The 20504-nt window shown below is 39.2% G+C and overlaps 1 protein-coding gene across 1 annotated transcript in view; it reads left to right on the forward strand.

Annotated features, from left to right (window-relative positions):
- Window positions 1-20504, forward strand: part of LNPEP (leucyl and cystinyl aminopeptidase) — a 538618-nt gene that overhangs the window by 152196 nt on the left and 365918 nt on the right. Inside the window, exon 2 of the mRNA XM_053701508.1 lies at window positions 9395-10226. Coding sequence (XP_053557483.1) covers window positions 9395-10226 — 832 coding nt within the window. The remainder of the gene's footprint in view (window positions 1-9394; window positions 10227-20504) is intronic.

The raw sequence follows: 20504 nt of genomic DNA on the forward strand, positions 1-20504 counted from the left end.
CAGTGCCATATTATGATCCTCTGTTTGCAAAGACTTCAGCTAATATGTGTTGTGCTCACGTCCTGCAGCTCTGGCCACTAGCCACAGGATACAGTGCTTGTATTCTTTTAGTCCTGCATTTGAGAGTGTTATAAATGTGGCAATAGCCATGATAGTAACCATGCTTATTGTACAATCATTCTGGTCTGGTTGACGATATATAGTGTTACCAGGTCTAAGGCTTTTAAATAATGGTTAGAGCTATAGCATACCAATATTTTCCCCTAATTGATAAAAACGTAAGATAGTACTATTTACCATTTAAATGTCAAGCTATGAGAAATCCATACTCATTACATGAATTACGCCAAATAAGCTTATATGTCCCACTATGGTATGTCATAGCACCGCACAGCCATTTTAATATGGATGGTAGTATAAAGCATTGCAAGTTGTGTAGTCCCCAGATAGCAATTGATGAACTCTTTAAATATATTCAAACATAATAGAAGATAACATTCTAATACTAAACTATGAAAAAACAAACGAATTATTCTGAATACCGTTAATGTCCTGCTGTTATAAGGCAAAGTAGTGGTAGTATGTTTCAAGTCATTGTTGCGATAATATCCCCCAAATTCAATATCCAGATGGGAGTCAGAAAAAGTCCCATAGTTAGTCCGGGGGGAGATAGTATCTTAAGCCTTCCTCAAGGAGTGCTCCACCCGGGGCATTCATCAATTGCAAGTTATCAATCAATTGGGATATATCCTCAGATCGCTTACAGCTCTCAAAAACAGGCCCGGGGTATTTCAATTTAGTGGCCGTAGTCTCCCAGGAGCACCCCACAAACTCCCTCAATCCCACGAACATCAATATCTGGCCTTTTGTCTGAGGTGTTATGTCAGGAGTCCCCTTTACCTTTGTCGTCGCTGCTTTACCCGATGCCGACGCCAGCTTGGATGATGCCGTGTGAAGGCCGCATGACACCTCTGGATGCTCTGTGCCACGTCGCGGGACACACGGTAAGGGAAAAATGGCGTCCATACAGCTAGGCCTTCTATGCGGTCGGTTACTTACAGGATAGTCAGCTGGCCGCGGTTCACTCACCGGCATAGTTGGTGCATTCTCTGCGTCGTGTTGATTTTTCAAGAGGTCCAGTTGTACATCAACACCAACCTTCTGACTTATCACATTTAGTGCGTTGCGTGTCTGTCGCCTGGTTTCTGGAGACTCAATAGTCGGTAGTATAGATGCTTGTTTCTGGTAGAGGAACTGTATCATATGTTCCGATGGTGCTTTATCCAACAGCTTCTGTAGTAAGATCTCAATTTTCTGGAAGTGCGCATCATGGCGTTGCCACATGGTCTCAGCAGCCATAGTTGCCATCGGATATGTATCTATAGCAAGTAGAATCTTAGATGCGAGTTGATGCTAGGTCTTGCGTGTTATCCTGTATTATTTAGGGATATTTTGTCCGTTGTGGTCAATTACCTCGGTGTACCGAGGGGGAAACGCTGCCTGTTGCAAGCCGCCGCTTCAGGCCTATCTAATCCAATCCTGGGCTTTGGTTTCACAAACACAGCCGAAAGACAGTGGTATGCTCAATATAGGGCAATATAATATTGTTATGGTCAGAGTTGTACTTCAGCTGTAAAAAAATAGACAATAATCGGCGGATTATTAGTCAATCCACTGGAGCTCATGGAGAGTGCGACCATTCAGGTTCGCTGCTAGGACACGCCCTCAAGATAGCAGCTGTTCTATAGTCGTTCTAATAGGTTGAAGAGCAGTAGAATGATCTTATGTACCTATTGCGGAATTCCTATGTTCCAGTGCTGCTATCTTTTATTTATTTATTAAAAAAAAAAAAAAAAAAAAATATATATATATTATAAGGGAATTCACAATTAATGGGATATAAAACCTAAATTTATTCTTTTATGATTCAGATAGAAAGTTGCTTAAATTTGCATGCTCTAATTTACTTCTATTATCAATTTTTCTCCGTACTTTTTATATCGTTATTAGAAAAGGCAGGAATGTAAGCTTAGAAGCCGGCCTATTTTTGGTTCAGAACCCTGGGTAGTGCTTGCTGATAGGTAGCTATATTTTGCCACCAATTAGCAAGCGCTACCTAGTTGCTGAACCAAAATAATGGTCTGGCTCCTAAGCTTACATTCCTGCTTTTTCAAATAAAGATACCTAGGGAACAAACCAAAATTTATAATAGTGATAAAATACAAACGGCTAGATTACGAGTTGTGCGTTAGGATTAAAAAGCCGCGTTAAGAGGTCCTAACGCTGCTTTTTAACGCCCGCTGGTATTACGAGTCTTGAAATGACAGGTGTACCGCTCACTTTTTTGGCCAGACTCGTTAATACCGCAAATCCACGTAAATTGCGTATCCTATATTTTCAATGGGACTTGCATAACTCCGGTATTACGAGTCTGCAAAAAAGTGAGCGGTACAGCCTCTCCTGTCAAGACTGGTATCGCATTTAAAAGTCAGTAGTTAAGAGTTTTATGGGCTAACGCCATAACATAAAACTCTTAACTAAAGTGCTAAAAAGTACACTAACACCCATAAACTACCTATTAACCCCTAAACCGAGGCACCCCCCACATCGTAAACACTACAAAATATTTTTTTAACCCCTAATCTGCCGAACCGGACATTGCCCCCACTATAAAATATATATTAACCCCTAAACCGCCGCACTCCCGCATCACAAACACTAGTTAAATTTTATTAACCCCTAATCTGCCGTCCCTAACATCGCCGACACCTACCTACATTTATTAACCCCTAATCTGCCGCCCCCAACGTCGCCGCAACTATATTAAATGTATTAAGCCCTAAATCTAAGTCTAACCCTAACACCCCCTAACTTAAATATAATTTAAATAAATCTAAATAAAATTACTATCATTCACTAAATTATTCCTATTTAAAACTAAATACTTACCTATAAAATAAACCCTAAGCTAGCTACAATATAACTAATAGTTACATTGTATCTAGCTTAGGATTTATTTTTATTTTACAGGCAACTTTGTATTTATTTTAACTAGGTAGTTATTAAATAGTTAATAACTATTTAATAACTATTGTACCTAGTTAAAATAAATACAAAGTTGCCTGTAAAATAAAAATAAACCCTAAGCTAGATACAATGTAACTATTAGTTATATTGTAGCTAGTTTAGGGTTTATTTTATAGGTAAGTATTTAGCTTTAAAAAGGAATAATTTTAGTTAATTATAGAAATATTTATTTAGATTTATTTAAATTATATTTAAGTTAATGGGGTGTTAGGTTTAGACTTAGGTTTAGGGGTTAATACATTTAATATAGTGACGGTGACGTTGGGGGCGGCCGATTAGGGGTTAATAATTGTAGTTAGGTTGCGGCGACATTGGGGGCGGCAGAGTAGGGGTTAATAAATATAATGTAGGTGTCGGCGATGTTGGAGGCAGCAGATTAGGGGTTCATAAGTATAATGTAGGTGACGGCGGTATCCGGAGCAGCAGATTAGGGGTTAATAAGTGTAAGATTAGGGGTGTTTAGACTCGGGGTTCATGTTAGGGTGTTAGGTGTAGACATAAAAGTATTTCCCCATAGGAATCAATGGGGCTGCGTTAGGAGCTTTACTCTGTTTTTTTGCAGGTGTTAGACTTTTTTTGAGCCGGCTCAGCCTCATTGATCCCTATGGGGCAATCTTGCACAAGCACGTTTTACCTGCTTACCGCTAACGTAAGCAGCGCTGGTATTGAGGTGAGATGTGGAGCTAAATTTTGCTCTCCGCTCACTTTTATGCGGCTAACGCCGGGTTTGTAAAAACTTTTAATACCAGCGTTGTCTTAAGTGAGCGGTGAGAATAAAATGCTTGTTAACACCGCACAGCCTTACTGACAAAACTCGTAATCTAGGCGAAAGTTTCTTAAAATTGCATGCTCTATCTGAATCATGAAAGAAAAAAAGTTCTGTTTGTATCCCTTTAACTAAACTATTTAATGGGATCTTTCTGTATATTTATTTATCTCCCTTATGTTTACATTAATTTTTTATTGCTTCTCATTTCCCCAGCTTTTTTTTTTTTTAAATATAATTTTTCATCTACACTCCAAGTATTTATTTGTATGTATTTGCTGTATCATACACACAGTATGAGTTCTCAGAAAAGGTATGTAATGCTTGCTAGAAGCATTTCTGCATATACAGGTAGCTACATGTTTAAAAAATGAATAGAATCACTTTTGTAATAAATGCCTTAATTTGGGTTTTAAATGGGAATTCTCAGGCTGGCACTTTTTTTTTCTCTCTAAATTGGGGGCAGGGACTATATAAACAAACAGAGACTGTTTTCTTTAACATATTAATCCCTATGCATCGATTGCTTCCATTGGTTCCCTGGCTATAGGGAAAAAACTATATTGCCACTACATATGCATGTTTCCACCTTAATATTGCACAAATAGCAATGTACATTGATACATGAATTATGTCTTTTGAATACAATTTTTGTTTTTTAAACATGCAAACACACACACATTACACAGCATACACTTATACAGGCAGATACACACACTACACAGCATACACTTATACAGGCAGATACACACACTACACAGCATACACTTATACAGGCAGATACACACACTACACAGCATACACTTATACAGGCAGATACACACACTACACAGCATACACTTATACAGGCAGATACACAAACACTACATAGCTTACACTTATACATGCAGATACATACACTACACAGCTTACACTTATACATGCAGATACACACACTACATAGCATACACTTACACATGCAGATACACACACACGACATAGCTTACACTTACACATGCAGATACACACACACACGACATAGCTTACACATGCAGATACACACACACACACACTACATAGCATAAGCTTACACATGCAGATACACACACACACACTACATAGCATACACTTACACATGCAGATACACACACACTACATAGCATACACTTACACATGCAGATACACACACACTACATAGCATACACTTACACATACAGATACACACACACTACATAGCATACACTTACACATGCAGATACACACACACACACTACATAGCTTACACTTATACATGCAGATACACACACTACACAGCTTACACTTATACATGCAGATACACACACTACATAGCATACACTTACACATGCAGATACACACACGACATAGCTTACACTTACACATGCAGATACACACACGACATAGCTTACACTTACACATGCAGATACACACACACTACATAGCATACACTTACACATGCAGATACACACACACTACATAGCATACACTTACACATGCAGATACACACACACTACATAGCATACACTTACACATGCAGATACACACACACTACATAGCATACACTTACACATGCAGATACACACACACACTACATAGCATACACTTACACATGCAGATACACACACACACTACATAGCATACACTTACACATGCAGATACACACACACACTACATAGCATACACTTATACATACAGATACACACACACACTACATAGCATACACTTATACATGCAGATACACATACACTACATAGCTTACACTTACACATGCAGATACACACACTACATAGCATACACTTATACATGCAGATACACACACTACATAGCATACACTTATACATGCAGATACACACACACACACTACATAGCATACACTTATACATGCAGATACACACACACTACATAGCATACACTTATACATGCAGATACACACACACACTACATAGCATACACTTATACATGCAGATACACATACACTACATAGCTTACACTTATACATGCAGATACACATACACTACATAGCTTACACTTATACATGCAGATACACACACACACACTACATAGCATACACTTATACATGCAGATACACACACACACACTACATAGCATACACTTATACATGCAGATACACACACACACACTACATAGCATACACTTATACATGCAGATACACACACACTACATAGCTTACACTTATACATGCAGATACACATACACTACATAGCTTACACTTATACATGCAGATACACACACACACACTACATAGCATACACTTATACATGCAGATACACACACACACACACACTACATAGCATACACTTATACATGCAGATACACACACACACTACATAGCATACACTTATACATGCAGATACACATACACTACATAGCTTACACTTATACATGCAGATACACATACACTACATAGCTTACACTTATACATGCAGATACACACACACACTACATAGCATACACTTATACATGCAGATACACACACACACACACTACATAGCATACACTTATACATGCAGATACACACACACACTACATAGCATACACTTATACATGCAGATACACATACACTACATAGCTTACACTTACACATGCAGATACACACACTACATAGCATACACTTATACATGCAGATACACACACACACACTACATAGCATACACTTATACATGCAGATACACATACACTACATAGCTTACACTTATACATGCAGATACACACACACACACTACATAGCATACACTTATACATGCAGATACACACACACACTACATAGCATACACTTATACATGCAGATACACACACACACTACATAGCATACACTTATACATGCAGATACACACACACACTACATAGCATACACTTATACATGCAGATACACACACACATGCAGATACACACACACTACATAGCATACACTTATACATGCAGATACACACACACACTACATAGCTTACACTTATACATGCAGATACACACACACACACACTACATAGCTTACACTTATACATGCAGATACACACACACACGCACTTCATAGCGTACACTTATACATGCAGATACACACACACACACACACACACACACACACTACATAGCTTACACTTATACATGCAGATACACACACACACACACACACACACACTACATAGCTTACACTTATACATGCAGATACACACACACACACACACACTACATAGCTTACACTTATACATGCAGATACACACACACACACACACACACTACATAGCTTACACTTATACATGCAGATACACACACACACACACACACACACACTACATAGCTTACACTTATACATGCAGATACACACACACACACACACACACACAACATAGCTTACACTTATACATGCAGATACACACACACACACACACACTACATAGCTTACACTTATACATGCAGATACACACACACACACTACATAGCTTACACTTATACATGCAGATACACACACACACACACTACATAGCTTACACTTATACATGCAGATACACACACACACACACTACATAGCTTACACTTATACATGCAGATACACACACACACACACTACACAGCATACACTTATACATGCAGATACACACACACACACACACACACACACACTACACAGCATACACTTATACATGCAGATACACACACACACACACACACACACTACATAGCTTACACACATTAGAGGTCACAATTACCTGAAGTCAGAGGGTATACAGCCTTTTTTCTCCTGCTTAACCCACACACCATTCCTTTTCCACAGGGAATCTAACAGGTATCTAACCATTGGAGAGAAAAGACAGCTGCTTCTGAGTATGGGCCCAATAGAATTAAAAAAAAAAATACATGGGGCAATGCGGGACAGATGGCAAGCAACCTGGGAGAGCGGGACAGACCCCGAAAATCGTGACTGTCCTGCGAAAATTGGGACAGTTGGGGGGTATACGTGATGTGCATGGGAGTTTTTTTTAAAGTCTTCTCCCATGCAATTTGACTGCCAATAGAGTTTGATTTTTCTGGTTTCTGTAGTATCTTGTATGTCTCTAATCCTTTTTTTTTTTTTTTTTTTTTTTTACCAGAGCCTCTAATTCCCCCAGCCTTATTGTTCCCCACATCCATCCTAAACCTAGGAAATTTGAAAATTTGCAATCCAGTGTAGCCCTTCTCTCATGCCCTCTATTTTCCGCTGCTTACTATTACCAGACACTATTCTGTACACCTTAGTTGATATGGTTCAGAATTAACCAATACCCAACCCATGTGCCATTAACATTTTGACTTCAAAAAAGACTGTTTTATCAGTGGACGTTTGTGGAGAAAATCAGACAAAGTGTTATAATTAATACTAAAATGTTTAAATACTCATAGCTAAAAAAAACACTTTTTTTCATTATTTGTTTTGTGCACTTTTCCTGTAAATGTTATTTTGACATTAAACATTTTCTTACAGATGTATCACTTAGCCTGCAGATTTAAACCAGTAAAAATCCAAACGTTGCTTACAAAGCAAACTCTGCACCTCCTTACTTTATTTAAAATATTCCATCCCCACCCATTCACTTTTAATGTATCCTTTTAGCTTTTAGCTCTCATTTTATCCCCTTTTACTCAGGCCTTCAGAACTTCTGTAATACTGCATCTCTGCTCTGGAATTATCTACCTTGTTGTTAGATCCTTCCTCCAATTTTCAACACCTCTAAGTGCTCTCATAAAATTGTTTTCTTTGTTAAAAAAAAAAAAAAGCTTGTATAAAAATCTGCAAGATTAATAGCCTTTGGCTTCAAGTTTTAAGAAATACTTTAATGGATTATATGTTAAACGGCCTAATGAGTGTAACCGTCTTCTCTCTTTGCAGAGACTAATTAAGAACATATATAAAAGAACCTTTTGCACAAACCACTCAATTGTAGTGTTAGTTTTGAAAAATTTCTATGTTAAATTACCAGAAGCTTTTTAACATTAATCACTTATTTATTTTTTGGTTATTTTTTGTTTTTCCTTCATGAAAATGTTCCTGTATTTAAAAGAGGTACTGCACATGGTCTCTTATATTAGGTTTATTTTGTCTTAGATCACCTATCTTAAGTATCACCTATCAATTATTACTCCTCATTCTTTGTTCATTCTATAAGAATCAACTCCTATATTGTAAATTTTTTTGAGTAGCCTCGTAATTTTTTTTTCACTGTGTATTTTATGTTTTTATTCAAATATGTATCACACCTCCTTTTTATAGCTCTGCTGTCGCTCTTGTTTGATATGTCAACGGCATGTGACAGACATAACTAAAATTATTAAAAAATATAAATGATTAAAAAGATGATTTTTTTTCTTTTTCTTCTTTTTTTACTTGCTTGTCCTTTTTATATCAACATTTTACTAGAAAAATTATTTATTTGACTGACATCAAACTCCAGTCTGCCATCATTTTTTTTGTTGTAATTTAATTGGCTTGGTTAAATAAGTTGATAAATTTAGACTTACTCCCCCCCCCCCCCCCCCCTTTTCTTCCCTCAGATCGGGCACAGTTGCCAAGGAATATGATAGAAAACAGTATGTTTGAAGAAGAACCCGACGTAGTTGATTTAGCAAAGGAACCATCCTTAAACCCTTTAGAATCTGAAGATGTAGAATATGAGCCAAGAAGCTCACGACTGCTGGTGCGTGGACTGGGAGAGCATGAGATGGATGACGATGAAGAAGATTATGAATCTTCTGCAAAACTTTTAGGGATGTCTTTTATGAACAGGAACTCAGGTCCCCGTAATAATGGCACAAACTACAGACAGGTTCAAGAAGGTTTATGTCCAGTGCCTTCTGTCAGGACAGTCATTGTTTGTGCTGTAGTTGTTGTGATTGCAGTCTCTTTAAGTATTGTAATTTACCTGCTTCCAAAATGTACCTTTACCAAAGAAGGCTGCCATATAAAAAAACATGAAATGGAACTTGTATATCCTATAGCAACTAATGGACGTGTTTTCCCATGGGCAAAAAGTAGACTTCCTAGAACAATTCTACCTATACATTATGAACTTACATTGTACCCAAATCTGACTACCAGTCTCTTTAATGGTCTTGTCAAGATAAAACTTAATGTCACAGAGGACTCCAAGAACATCATTCTTCACAGCTCCAATCTCAAAATCTCAAATGCAAATGTTACTATAGGAGGTGGAAAAATAATACAAGCTGAAATTCTAGAATATCCAACGTTTGAAGAGATTGCTTTTCTTATGCCTGAAACTTTAACAAAGGGGATAGAATATGTCCTTACGATTGAGTACTCTGCCAACTTGTCAGAGTCCTATCAAGGGTTTTACAAAATTTCCTCTAAAGAAAGCTCTTCCAGGTAATTAAACTTTTTAATGTATTGTTTGTTTGTTTTTATTTATTTTAATATATAACGGCTGCCAGTTTTTGTCACTGCAGATGCAACAACTAAAAATGTATAGGTGAACAACTCGCATAAATTCTAGAATTTTTTAGTTCAGTCACATGTACAAGCAAACTAGTAACCCATGTGACATATTTGTGACTTAATATATTATTTCACTAATGACATCTTCAATGCCATCATTGCTGACATTGATTTATATGACACAGTGCATCATTTCTGAGATTATTACTGACATCACATATCATAGAATTTAAAACTTATAGGGGCATTCTAGCCAAATTTGGAATGGACACAGGCGCATTTCACTGTTGAATAGAAGCATTTTTCCAATATACATGTATTAACAAAAATGCTTATAGTATAAGCTATAGCTTTTTCAAGGGTATTTCTTCTACAAGATATGACAAGTCCACAGATTTCATCCTTACTTGTGGGATTTATCCTTCTAACAGGAAGCGGCAAAGAGTACCACAGCAGAGCTGTATATATAGTTCCTCCTTTCCCTCCACCTCCAGTCATTCTCTTTGCCTGTGTTAGTAATAGGAAGAGGTAAAGTGAGGTGTTAGTTTAGATTCTTCAATCAAGAAGTTTTTTATTTTAAAATAGTGCCAGAGAGTGCTATTTTTCTCAGGGGGAAATCGTCAGTCTCTTGCTTCCCAAGAGGAGTGGAGATATATTATTTTCTGCCCTGATGTTGATGATCTTAGCAAACATTATCTAAGATCCATATGGTTCCCACAGCGCAGCTGAAGGTAGTGTAAGAAAATCTTCAGTGTGGAGAACGGTGTCTTGCTACAAGCAGCATTGAGGTATGTTCAATCTTTTGTTTTCTGGGGAGACTTGATATATCAGAACAGGCTTACATTGTCCCCTATATGGGAAAGGGTAAGCAGTATGCACTAAGAAAAATGGATATTGTGTACCTGAAATCCCTCTATTAATTTATTTACTTATTTTATGGCCAGAAGTTATAAAGTCCTTGGTGGCTTATGTTTGGGCTTGACGCTGGGAGACTAAAGTGGTTTATGGTATGTCTGGATGCAGGGGGTTTGGTCTGCATTAGGAGGGCGCATATTTTTATTTCTTGTCAGGCATGTTTGTTTGGACCCATGCGGGTCCTAGTCAAAATATACAGTACGCCCACGGTGGACGGGGCCTATTTTCGTGCGCTCCTTCGCGCAGTCTTCATCGACATCGCATAGCTAGCAGAGGCTGGAGGCTTAAGTTGTCTGCACTCGATAAGTCCTTTCAATATATCCGGACAACAGGTTCATTCCGGGGCAGGTAGGCGCCACAGGTGCAGGGGCCAATAAATTGAATAAATAATATTTATGTTCTGAGTGATAATATTGTGTTTGGGATTATCTTGCAAGTGAATGCAATATTAAGGAGCGTTTTTAGGCACATTAAAACAGTTTTTTTCAGGCTAAAAAGTGTTTTTGAAGTTTTCAGTAAAATAGTTGCGCTTTTAAAATTTAAAGGCGCAGTACAATTTTTTTGGTATTAATTTTTTTCGTTTTTTAGTAGAATCAAAACTCAATATTTAGCAAGGTATGACTATTATCAGTACTGCTAGTGAAACATGTCGGACAGTGAGGAGGAAACTCCTTGTTCTATGTGTTTAGATGCCACTGTGGAACCCCCTCTGACTTTTTGTCCCTTGTGTACTGAGAGGGCCTTACAATGCAAAGCACAAATTTTATGTAAAGAAAATGTGTGTAAAGATGATTCTCAGGTTGAAGGGAATCGGGGTGTACCGCCAGCTTTTCCCCAAGTGTCACAACCTTTAACGCCCACCCAAGCGACGCCTGGTTCTTCAACCGCGTCTAATTCATTTACTCTGCAGGATATGGCTGCAGTTATGTCAACTTCCCATACAGAGGTGTTATCTAAGTTGCCAGTGTTACAGGGTAAACGCAGTAGGACAGAGGACAATGTGAATGCTGATCACTCTGATACGTTGTTTGCTATTTCCGATGTACCCTCTCAGGGATCTGAATTGGGGGGTTAGGGATCTTCTATTTGAGGGGGAGCTTTCCGAATCTGGAAGTGCGTTACCTCACACAGACTCGAACGTTATATCCTTTAAATTTAAGCTTGAACACCTCCGTCTCTTACTTAGGGAGGTTTTAGCGACTCTGGATGACTGTGACCCTATTGTGGTACCACCAGAGAAGTTGTGTAAGTTGGACAAATACTTAGAGGTGCCTGCTTCCACTGATGTTTTTCCGGTTCCTAAGAGAATTGCGGAAATTATTAAGAGGGAATGGGACAGACCGGTTATCCAGTTCGCTCCCTCTCCTAATTTCAAGAAAATGTATCCTATATCTGACACTGTTCGGGACTACTGGCAAACAGTCCCTAAGGTGGAAGGAGCTATATCTACCCTGGCTAAGCGTACAATTATTCCTATTGAGGACAGCTATGCTTTCAAAGACCCTATGGATAAGAAATTGGAGGGTCTTCTAAAGAAAATGTTTGTTTATCAGGGTTTCCTCTTGCAACCTACGGCATGCATTGTACCAGTTACAACTGTGGCGGCCTTTTGGTTTGACTACCCTAGAAGAGTCAATTAAAACTGAGACTCCTTTAGAGGATATCTTAGATAGAATTAAGGCTCTCAAGCTGGCTAATTCTTTTATCACAGATGCCGCCTTTCAAATTGCTAAGTTGCTAAGAATGCTGGATTTCCCATTTTGGCACGTAGAGCGCTATGGTTAAAGTCTTAGTCTGCTGATATGTCATCTAAGTCAAAGCTTTTGGCTATTCCTTTCAAGGGTAAGACGCTATTCGGACCTGACGGAAATCATTTCTGACATCACTGGAGGTAAGGGTCATCTCCTACCTCAGGATAAGAATGTTAAATTGAGGGGGTAAAAACAATCATTTTCCTTTCTTTCGGAATTTTAAAGGAGTACCCTCTTCTTCCTCTTCTTCCTCCACAAAGCAGGAAGGGAATTTTGCTCAGGCCAAGTCCGTCTGGAGACCCAACCAAGCTTGGAACAAGGGTAAACAAAACAAGAAGCCCGTTGCTACTACCAAGTCGGCATGAAGGGGCGGCCCCCGATCCGGGACTGGATCTAGTAGGGAGCAGACTTTCTCTCTTTGCCCAGGCTTGGGAAAGAGACGTTCAGGACCCCTGGCCACTGGAAATCATGACACACGGGTATCAACTAGAATTCAAAAGTTTTCTCCCAAGAGTGAGGTTTCTTCTTTCATGATTGTCTGTAGACCAGATAAAAAGAGAGGCGTTCTTACATTGTGTAGAAGACCTCTCTACTATGGGAGTAATTCGTCCTGTTCCAAGACTAGAGCAGGGACATGGGTTTTAATCTTTTCGTGGCTCTCAAAAAAGAGGGAACGTTCAGACCCATTTTAGATCTCAAGAGTCTAAACAAGTTTCTCAGTGTCCCATCCTTCAAGATGGAGACCATTCGCTCAATTTTACCAATGTTTCAGGAGGGTCAATATATGACTACCGTGGACTTGAAGGATGCATACCTGCATATTCCTATCCACAAGGATCATCATTAGTACCTAAGGTTTGCCTTCCTGGACAAACATTTTCAGTTCGTGGCTATTCCCTTCGGGTTGGCCACAGCACCCAGAATCTTCACAAAGGTTCTAGGGTCTCTTCTGGCGGTTCTCAGACTGTGGGGAATAGCAGTGGTGCCTTATCTGGACCATATTCTGATTCAGGCGTCGACTTATCTAACGAAATCTCATACAGACACAGTGTTAGCATTTCTGAACTCGCGGATGGAAGGTGAATCTAGAAAAAAAGTTCACTAATTCCACAGACAAGGGTTCCCTTCTTGGGAACTCTAATAGATTCTATAGACATGAAGATTTTTCTGACAGAGGTCAGAAAGTCAAAGATTCTATATACATGCTGAGCTCTTGAGTCCAATCCTTGGCCATCAGTGGCTCAGTGCATGGAGGCAATTGGATTGATGGTAGCGGCAATGGACATCATTCAGTTTGCTCGATTTCATCTCAGACCACTGCAACTGTGCATGCTTGGACAGTGGAATGGGGATTATGCAAATTTATCTCCTCATAAATCTGGACCAGGAGACCAGAGACTCTCTTCTTTGGTGGTTGTCGCCGGATCAACTGTCCCAAGGGACGTGTTACCGCAGACCCTTGTGGGTGATAGTGACGACAGACGCCAGTCTACTAGGCTGGGGTGCAGTCTGGAATTCCCTGAAGGCTCAGGGTGTATGGATTCAGGTGGAGTCTCTACTTCCATTCAATATTCTGGAACTGAGGGCAATATTCAATGCGCTTCAGGCGTGGCCTCAATTGGCTTTGGCCAAATTCATCAGATTCCAGTCGGACAACATTAAGACACTGGCTTACATCAATCAACGGGGAGGAACAAGGAGTTCCTTAGCGATGACAGAAGTATCCAAGATAATTTGGTGGGCGGAGGCCCACTCTTGTTATCTGTCAGCAATCTACATCCCAGGAGGGGACAACTGGGAAGCGCATTTTCTAAGTCGACAGACTTTTTATCCGGGGGAATGGGAACTCCATCCGGAGGTGTTTGCCTCACTGATTCTCAGATAGGGCAGACCGGAGTTGGATCTAATGACGTCTGGACAGAATGCAAAGCTCCCAAGATACGGATCCAGGTTGAGGGATCCTCAGCCCGAACTGATAGATGCCTTGGCAGTGCCTTGGTCATTCAACCTAGCTTATGTGTTTCCACTGTCTTCTTTCCTTCCCCGGGTGATTGCTCAGATCAAACAGGAGAGAGCTTCAGTAATTCTAATCGCGCCTGCGTGGCCATGCAGGATTTGGTATGCAGATCTAGTGGACATGTCCTTTCTGCCTCCATGGAAACTTCCAGTGAGACAGGATCTTCTCATTCAAGGTCCTTTCCAACATCCAAATCTAAATTCTCTGCAGCTGACTGCTTGGAGATTGAACGCTTGATTTTATCTAAGCGGGGATTCTCTGATTCGGTCATAGGTTTTTTGATTCAGGCATGTAAGCCTGTCACTAGAAAGATTTATCATAAGATATGGCATAAATATCTTTTTTGGTGTGAGTTCAAGGGCTAGTCATGGAGTACAGTTAGGATTCCCAGGATTCTGTCCTTTCTCCAAGAAGGATTGGAGAAAGGGTGATCAGCGAGTTCCTTAAAGGGACAAATTTCTGCTTTGTCAATTTTGTTACATAAACGTTTGGCAGATGTTCCAGACGTTCAGTCTTTTTGTCAGGCTCTAACCAGAATTAAGCCTGTGTTTAGACCAATTGCTCCACCCTGGAGTTTGAATTTAGTTCTTAGTGTTCTTCAAGGGGTTCCGTTTGAACCCATGCATTCCATAGATATTAAGTTGTTATCTTGGAAAGTTTTGTTTTTGGTTGCCATTTCTTCTGCTCATAGAGTTTCTGAGCTTTCAGCCTTACAATGTGATTCGCCTTATCTTATCTTCCATTCTGATAAGGTGGTCTTACGTACCAAACCTGGTTTCCTTCCTAAGGTTGTTTCTAATAAGAATGAAGGAACAACGATTTCCTGATTAATATTATGTCCTAACCCTTCTTCTAAGAAGGAACGTATGTTACATAACCTGGACGTGGTCCGTACCCTGAAGTTTTACTTGCAGGCGACTAAGGATTAACGTCAATCATCTTCATTATTAATTGTTTTTTCTGGAAAGCGTAGGGGTCAGAAAGCTACGGCTACCTCCCTTTCTTTTTGGCTGAAGAGTATCATCCGTCTGGCGTATGAGACTGCTGGACAGCAGCCTCCTGAAAGAATTACGGCTCATTCTACTAGGGCTGTGGCTTCCTCATGGGCATTTAAAAACTATGCTTCTGTTAAACAGATTTGCAAGGCTGCAACTTGGTCTTCTCTTCACACTTTTTCCAAATTTTCCAAATTTGATACTTTTGCTTCTTCTGAGGCTGGTTTTGGGAGACAGGTTCTTCAAGCAGTGGTGCCTTCCGTTTAGGTTCCTGTCTTGTCCCTCCCTTTCATCCATGTCCTGTAGCTTTGGTATTGTATCCCACAAGTAAGGATGAAATCTGTGGACTCGTCATATCTTTTAGAAGAAAAGTAAATTTATGCTTACCTGATAAATGAATTTCTTCTACGATATGACGAGTCCACGGCCCACCCTCATTTTTTAGACAGATTTAGATTATATTTTATTTTTTATAAACTTCAGTCACCTCTGCACCTTTGGCTTTTCCTTTCTCTTCCTAACTTCGGTCGAATGACTGGAGGTGGAGGGAAGGGAGGAGCTATATATACAGCTCTGCTGTGGTGCTCTTTGCCACTTCCTGTCAGCAGGAGGATAAATCCCACAAGTAAGGATGAAATCAGTGGACTCGTCATATCGTAGAAGAAATTAATTTATCAGGTTAGCATAAATTTGCTTTTAAAATGCTGGTGGACGGAGCATACTTAAACACAGCACTTGCTCAGAGAACCTAAGGTGCTTGTATCATCAGTAACTCAATTTGCATCCTTGCTGACATAATACAAACACTGCTGGCTCTCTGAGCGCCTACAGTTTTTAAAACGATGGTCTACTGTAGAGCTGCAACAACTAATCGACATAATCGATTATGAAAATAGTTGTCAACGAATCTCAATCGATTAGTTGGTTTGCAATTAGTTGGTCTGTGCACAGCACAAACTGCTTCACTCCGATGAGCTCCTGCACATGGTATTGTGTTTTATGGAAATGCCCTTAGCCTCAAGGACGTCTACAGATGTTTACTTTTAACTTTTTCAGGAAATTATAGGTTTCTTTTTAAGTTTACATCTACTCCGTCTTATGTGCAACCCAGAAATAAAATAGGAGTCATAATTTGGATTGTTTATATTAAATCAGGTGATTTGGGACTATGCTTTGCATGATTTAGTGCTGAGATTGTTATTTACACCTAGCCCTAGATTGATGGCGTTTGTTATATGCTATTGCTGATTATATGTACTCTATAGATACATGTGTAAGGCTGTATCCTTTTACTGATATATAGGCCTCTAGTTATTAAGCCGTCAACCGCAAATACGCTGGAATTTGTGGCAAGGCTGATTTGCCTTAGTTATCAAGGCCTACTGCCCGGGAAAAGTAGAATATAGTGACGTAACCTATGATCCGCCGGACTCAGTCCGACACAGATCGATGGTTACGTCACTACAGATGTTCCGAACGCAAGTTCGGCACAATCTGACTACTTTTGGTAGTTATGAAACTACTTCCAGGTACGCTCGCCACTTTTCCGGGCCAGCGTACCTAAATTTCAATCCGCCGCCCTGGAGGAGGCGGATCCCATAGGAATCAATGGGAGTCTGACCATAGCGAAAGCTCATGTTCTCTGCTGCCCGATATCCCATTGATTCCTATGGGAAACGTCTGCACCTAACACCCTAACATGTACCCCGAGTCTAAACACCCCTAATCTGCCCCCCCCCCTACACCGCCGCAACAAAATAAATTTATTACCCCCTAAACCGCCGCTCCCTGACCCCGCCACAACTATATTAAACATGTTAACCCCTAATCTGCCGCCCCCTATACCGCCGCCACCTACATAAACTTATTAACCCCTATCCTGCGGACCCCGGACCCAGCCGCAACTAAATAAATTGTTTAACCCCTAAACCGCCGCTCCCGGACCCCGCCACCTATATTAAACTTATTAACCCCTATCCTGCCCCCCCCCATACCGCCACCACCTATATTAAAATTATTAACCCCTAATCCTAAGTCTAACACTAACCCTAACCCCCCTAACTTAAATATTATTTTAATAAATCGAAAGAATATTACTCGTATTAACTAAATTAATCCTATTTAAACAAAATACTTACCTGTAAAATAAACCCTAAGATAGCTACAATATAACTAATAATTATATTGTAGCTATTTTAGGATTTATTTTTATTTTACAGGCAACTTTGTATTTATTTTAACTAGGTACAATAGTTATTAAATAGTTACTAACTATTTAATAGATACCTAGCTAAAATAAGTACAAAATTACCTGTAAAATAAATCCTAACCTAAGTTACAATTAAACCTAACACTACACTATCATTAAATACATTAAATAAATTACCTAAAATTAAAACTAAACTAAACTATAGTACAAAAAAAACACTCTAAATTACAGAAAATAAAAAAGAATTACAAGACGTTTAAACTAATTACACCTAATCTAAGCCCCCTAATAAAATAATAAAGCCCCCCCCAAAATAAAAAAATGCCCTACCCTACTCTAAATTACCAAGTAACCAGCTCTTTTACCAGCCCTTAAAAGGGCTTTTCTTTCATGTAATTAGCAAGAGTCCATGAGCTAGTGACGTATGGGATATACATTCCTACCAGGAGGGGCAAAGTTTCCCAAACCTCAAAATGCCTATAAATACACCCCTCACCACACCCACAATTCAGTTTTACAAACTTTGCCTCCAATGGAGGTGGTGAAGTAAGTTTGTGCTAGATTCTACGTTGATATGCGCTCCGCAGCAAGTTGGAGCCCGGTTTTCCTCTCAGCGTGCAGTGAATGTCAGAGGGATGTGAGGAGAGTATTGCCTATTTGAATGCAGTGATCTCCTTCTACGGGGTCTATTTCATAGGTTCTCTGTTATCGGTCGTAGAGATTCATCTCTTACCTCCCTTTTCAGATCGACGATATACTCTTATATATACCATTACCTCTGCTGATTCTCGTTTCAGTACTGGTTTGGCTTTCTACAAACATGTAGATGAGTGTCCTGGGGTAAGTAAATCTTATTTTCTGTGACACTCTAAGCTATGGTTGGGCACTTTGTTTATAAAGTTCTAAATATATGTATTCAAACATTTATTTGCCTTAACTCAGAATGTTCAACTTTCCTTATTTTTCAGACAGTCAGTTTCATATTTGGGATTATGCTTCTTTTTATTGCGTCATTCTTGGCGCAGACTTTTTTGGCGCAAAAAATTCTTTTCCGTTTCCGGCATCATACGTGTCGCCGGAAGTTGCGTCATTTTTTTACGTTATTTTGCGCCAAAAATGTCGGCGTTCCGGATGTGGCGTCATTTTTGGCGCCAAAAGCATTTAGGCGCCAAATAATGTGGGCGTCTTATTTGGCGCTAAAAAATATGGGCGTCGCTTTTGTCTCCACATTATTTAAGTCTCATTTTTCATTGCTTCTGGTTGCTAGAAGCTTGTTCTTTGGCATTTTTTCCCATTCCTGAAACTGTCATTTAAGGAATTTGATCAATTTTGCTTTATATATATGTTGTTTTTTCTCTTACATATTGCAAGATGTCTCACGTTGCATCTGAGTCAGAAGATACTACAGGAAAATCGCTGTCTAGTGCTGGATCTACCAAAGCTAAGTGTATCTGCTGTAAACTTTTGGTAGCTATTCCTCCGGCTGTTGTTTGTATTAATTGTCATGACAAACTTGTTAATGCAGATAATATTTCCTTTAGTAAAGTACCATTGTCTGTTGCAGTTCCTTCAACATCTAAGGTGCAGAATGTTCCTGATAACATAAGAGATTTTGTTTCTGAATCCATCAAGAAGGCTATGTCTGTTATTTCTCCTTCTAGTAAACGTAAAAAATCTTTTAAAACTTCTCTCCCTACAGATGAATTTTTAAATGAACATCATCATTCTGATTCTGATGACTCTTCTGGTTCAGAGGATTCTGTTTCAGAGGTTGATGCTGATAAATCTTCATATTTATTTAAAATGGATTTTATTCGTTCTTTACTTAAAGAAGTATTAATTGCTTTAGAAATAGAGGATTCTGGTCCTCTTGATACTAATTCTAAACGTTTAGATAAGGTATTTAAATCTCCTGTGGTTATTCCAGAAGTTTTTCCTGTTCCTAATGCTATTTCTGCAGTAATTTCCAAAGAATGGGATAAATTGGGTAATTCATTTACTCCTTCTAAACGTTTTAAGCAATTATATCCTGTACCGTCTGACAGGTTAGAATTTTGGGACAAAATCCCTAAAGTTGATGGGGCTATTTCTACCCTTGCTAAACGTACTACCATTCCTACGTCAGATGGTACTTCGTTTAAAGATCCTTTAGATAGGAAAATTGAATCCTTTCTAAGAAAAGCTTATCTGTGTTCAGGTAATCTTCTTAGACCTGCTATATCATTGGCTGATGTTGCTGCAGCTTCAACTTTTTGGTTGGAAACTTTAGCGCAACAAGTAACAAATCATGATTCTCATGATATTATTATTCTTCTTCAGCAT

The sequence above is a fragment of the Bombina bombina genome, chromosome 2 (assembly GCF_027579735.1).
Source record: "Bombina bombina isolate aBomBom1 chromosome 2, aBomBom1.pri, whole genome shotgun sequence".
NCBI lineage: Eukaryota > Metazoa > Chordata > Amphibia > Anura > Bombinatoridae > Bombina > Bombina bombina.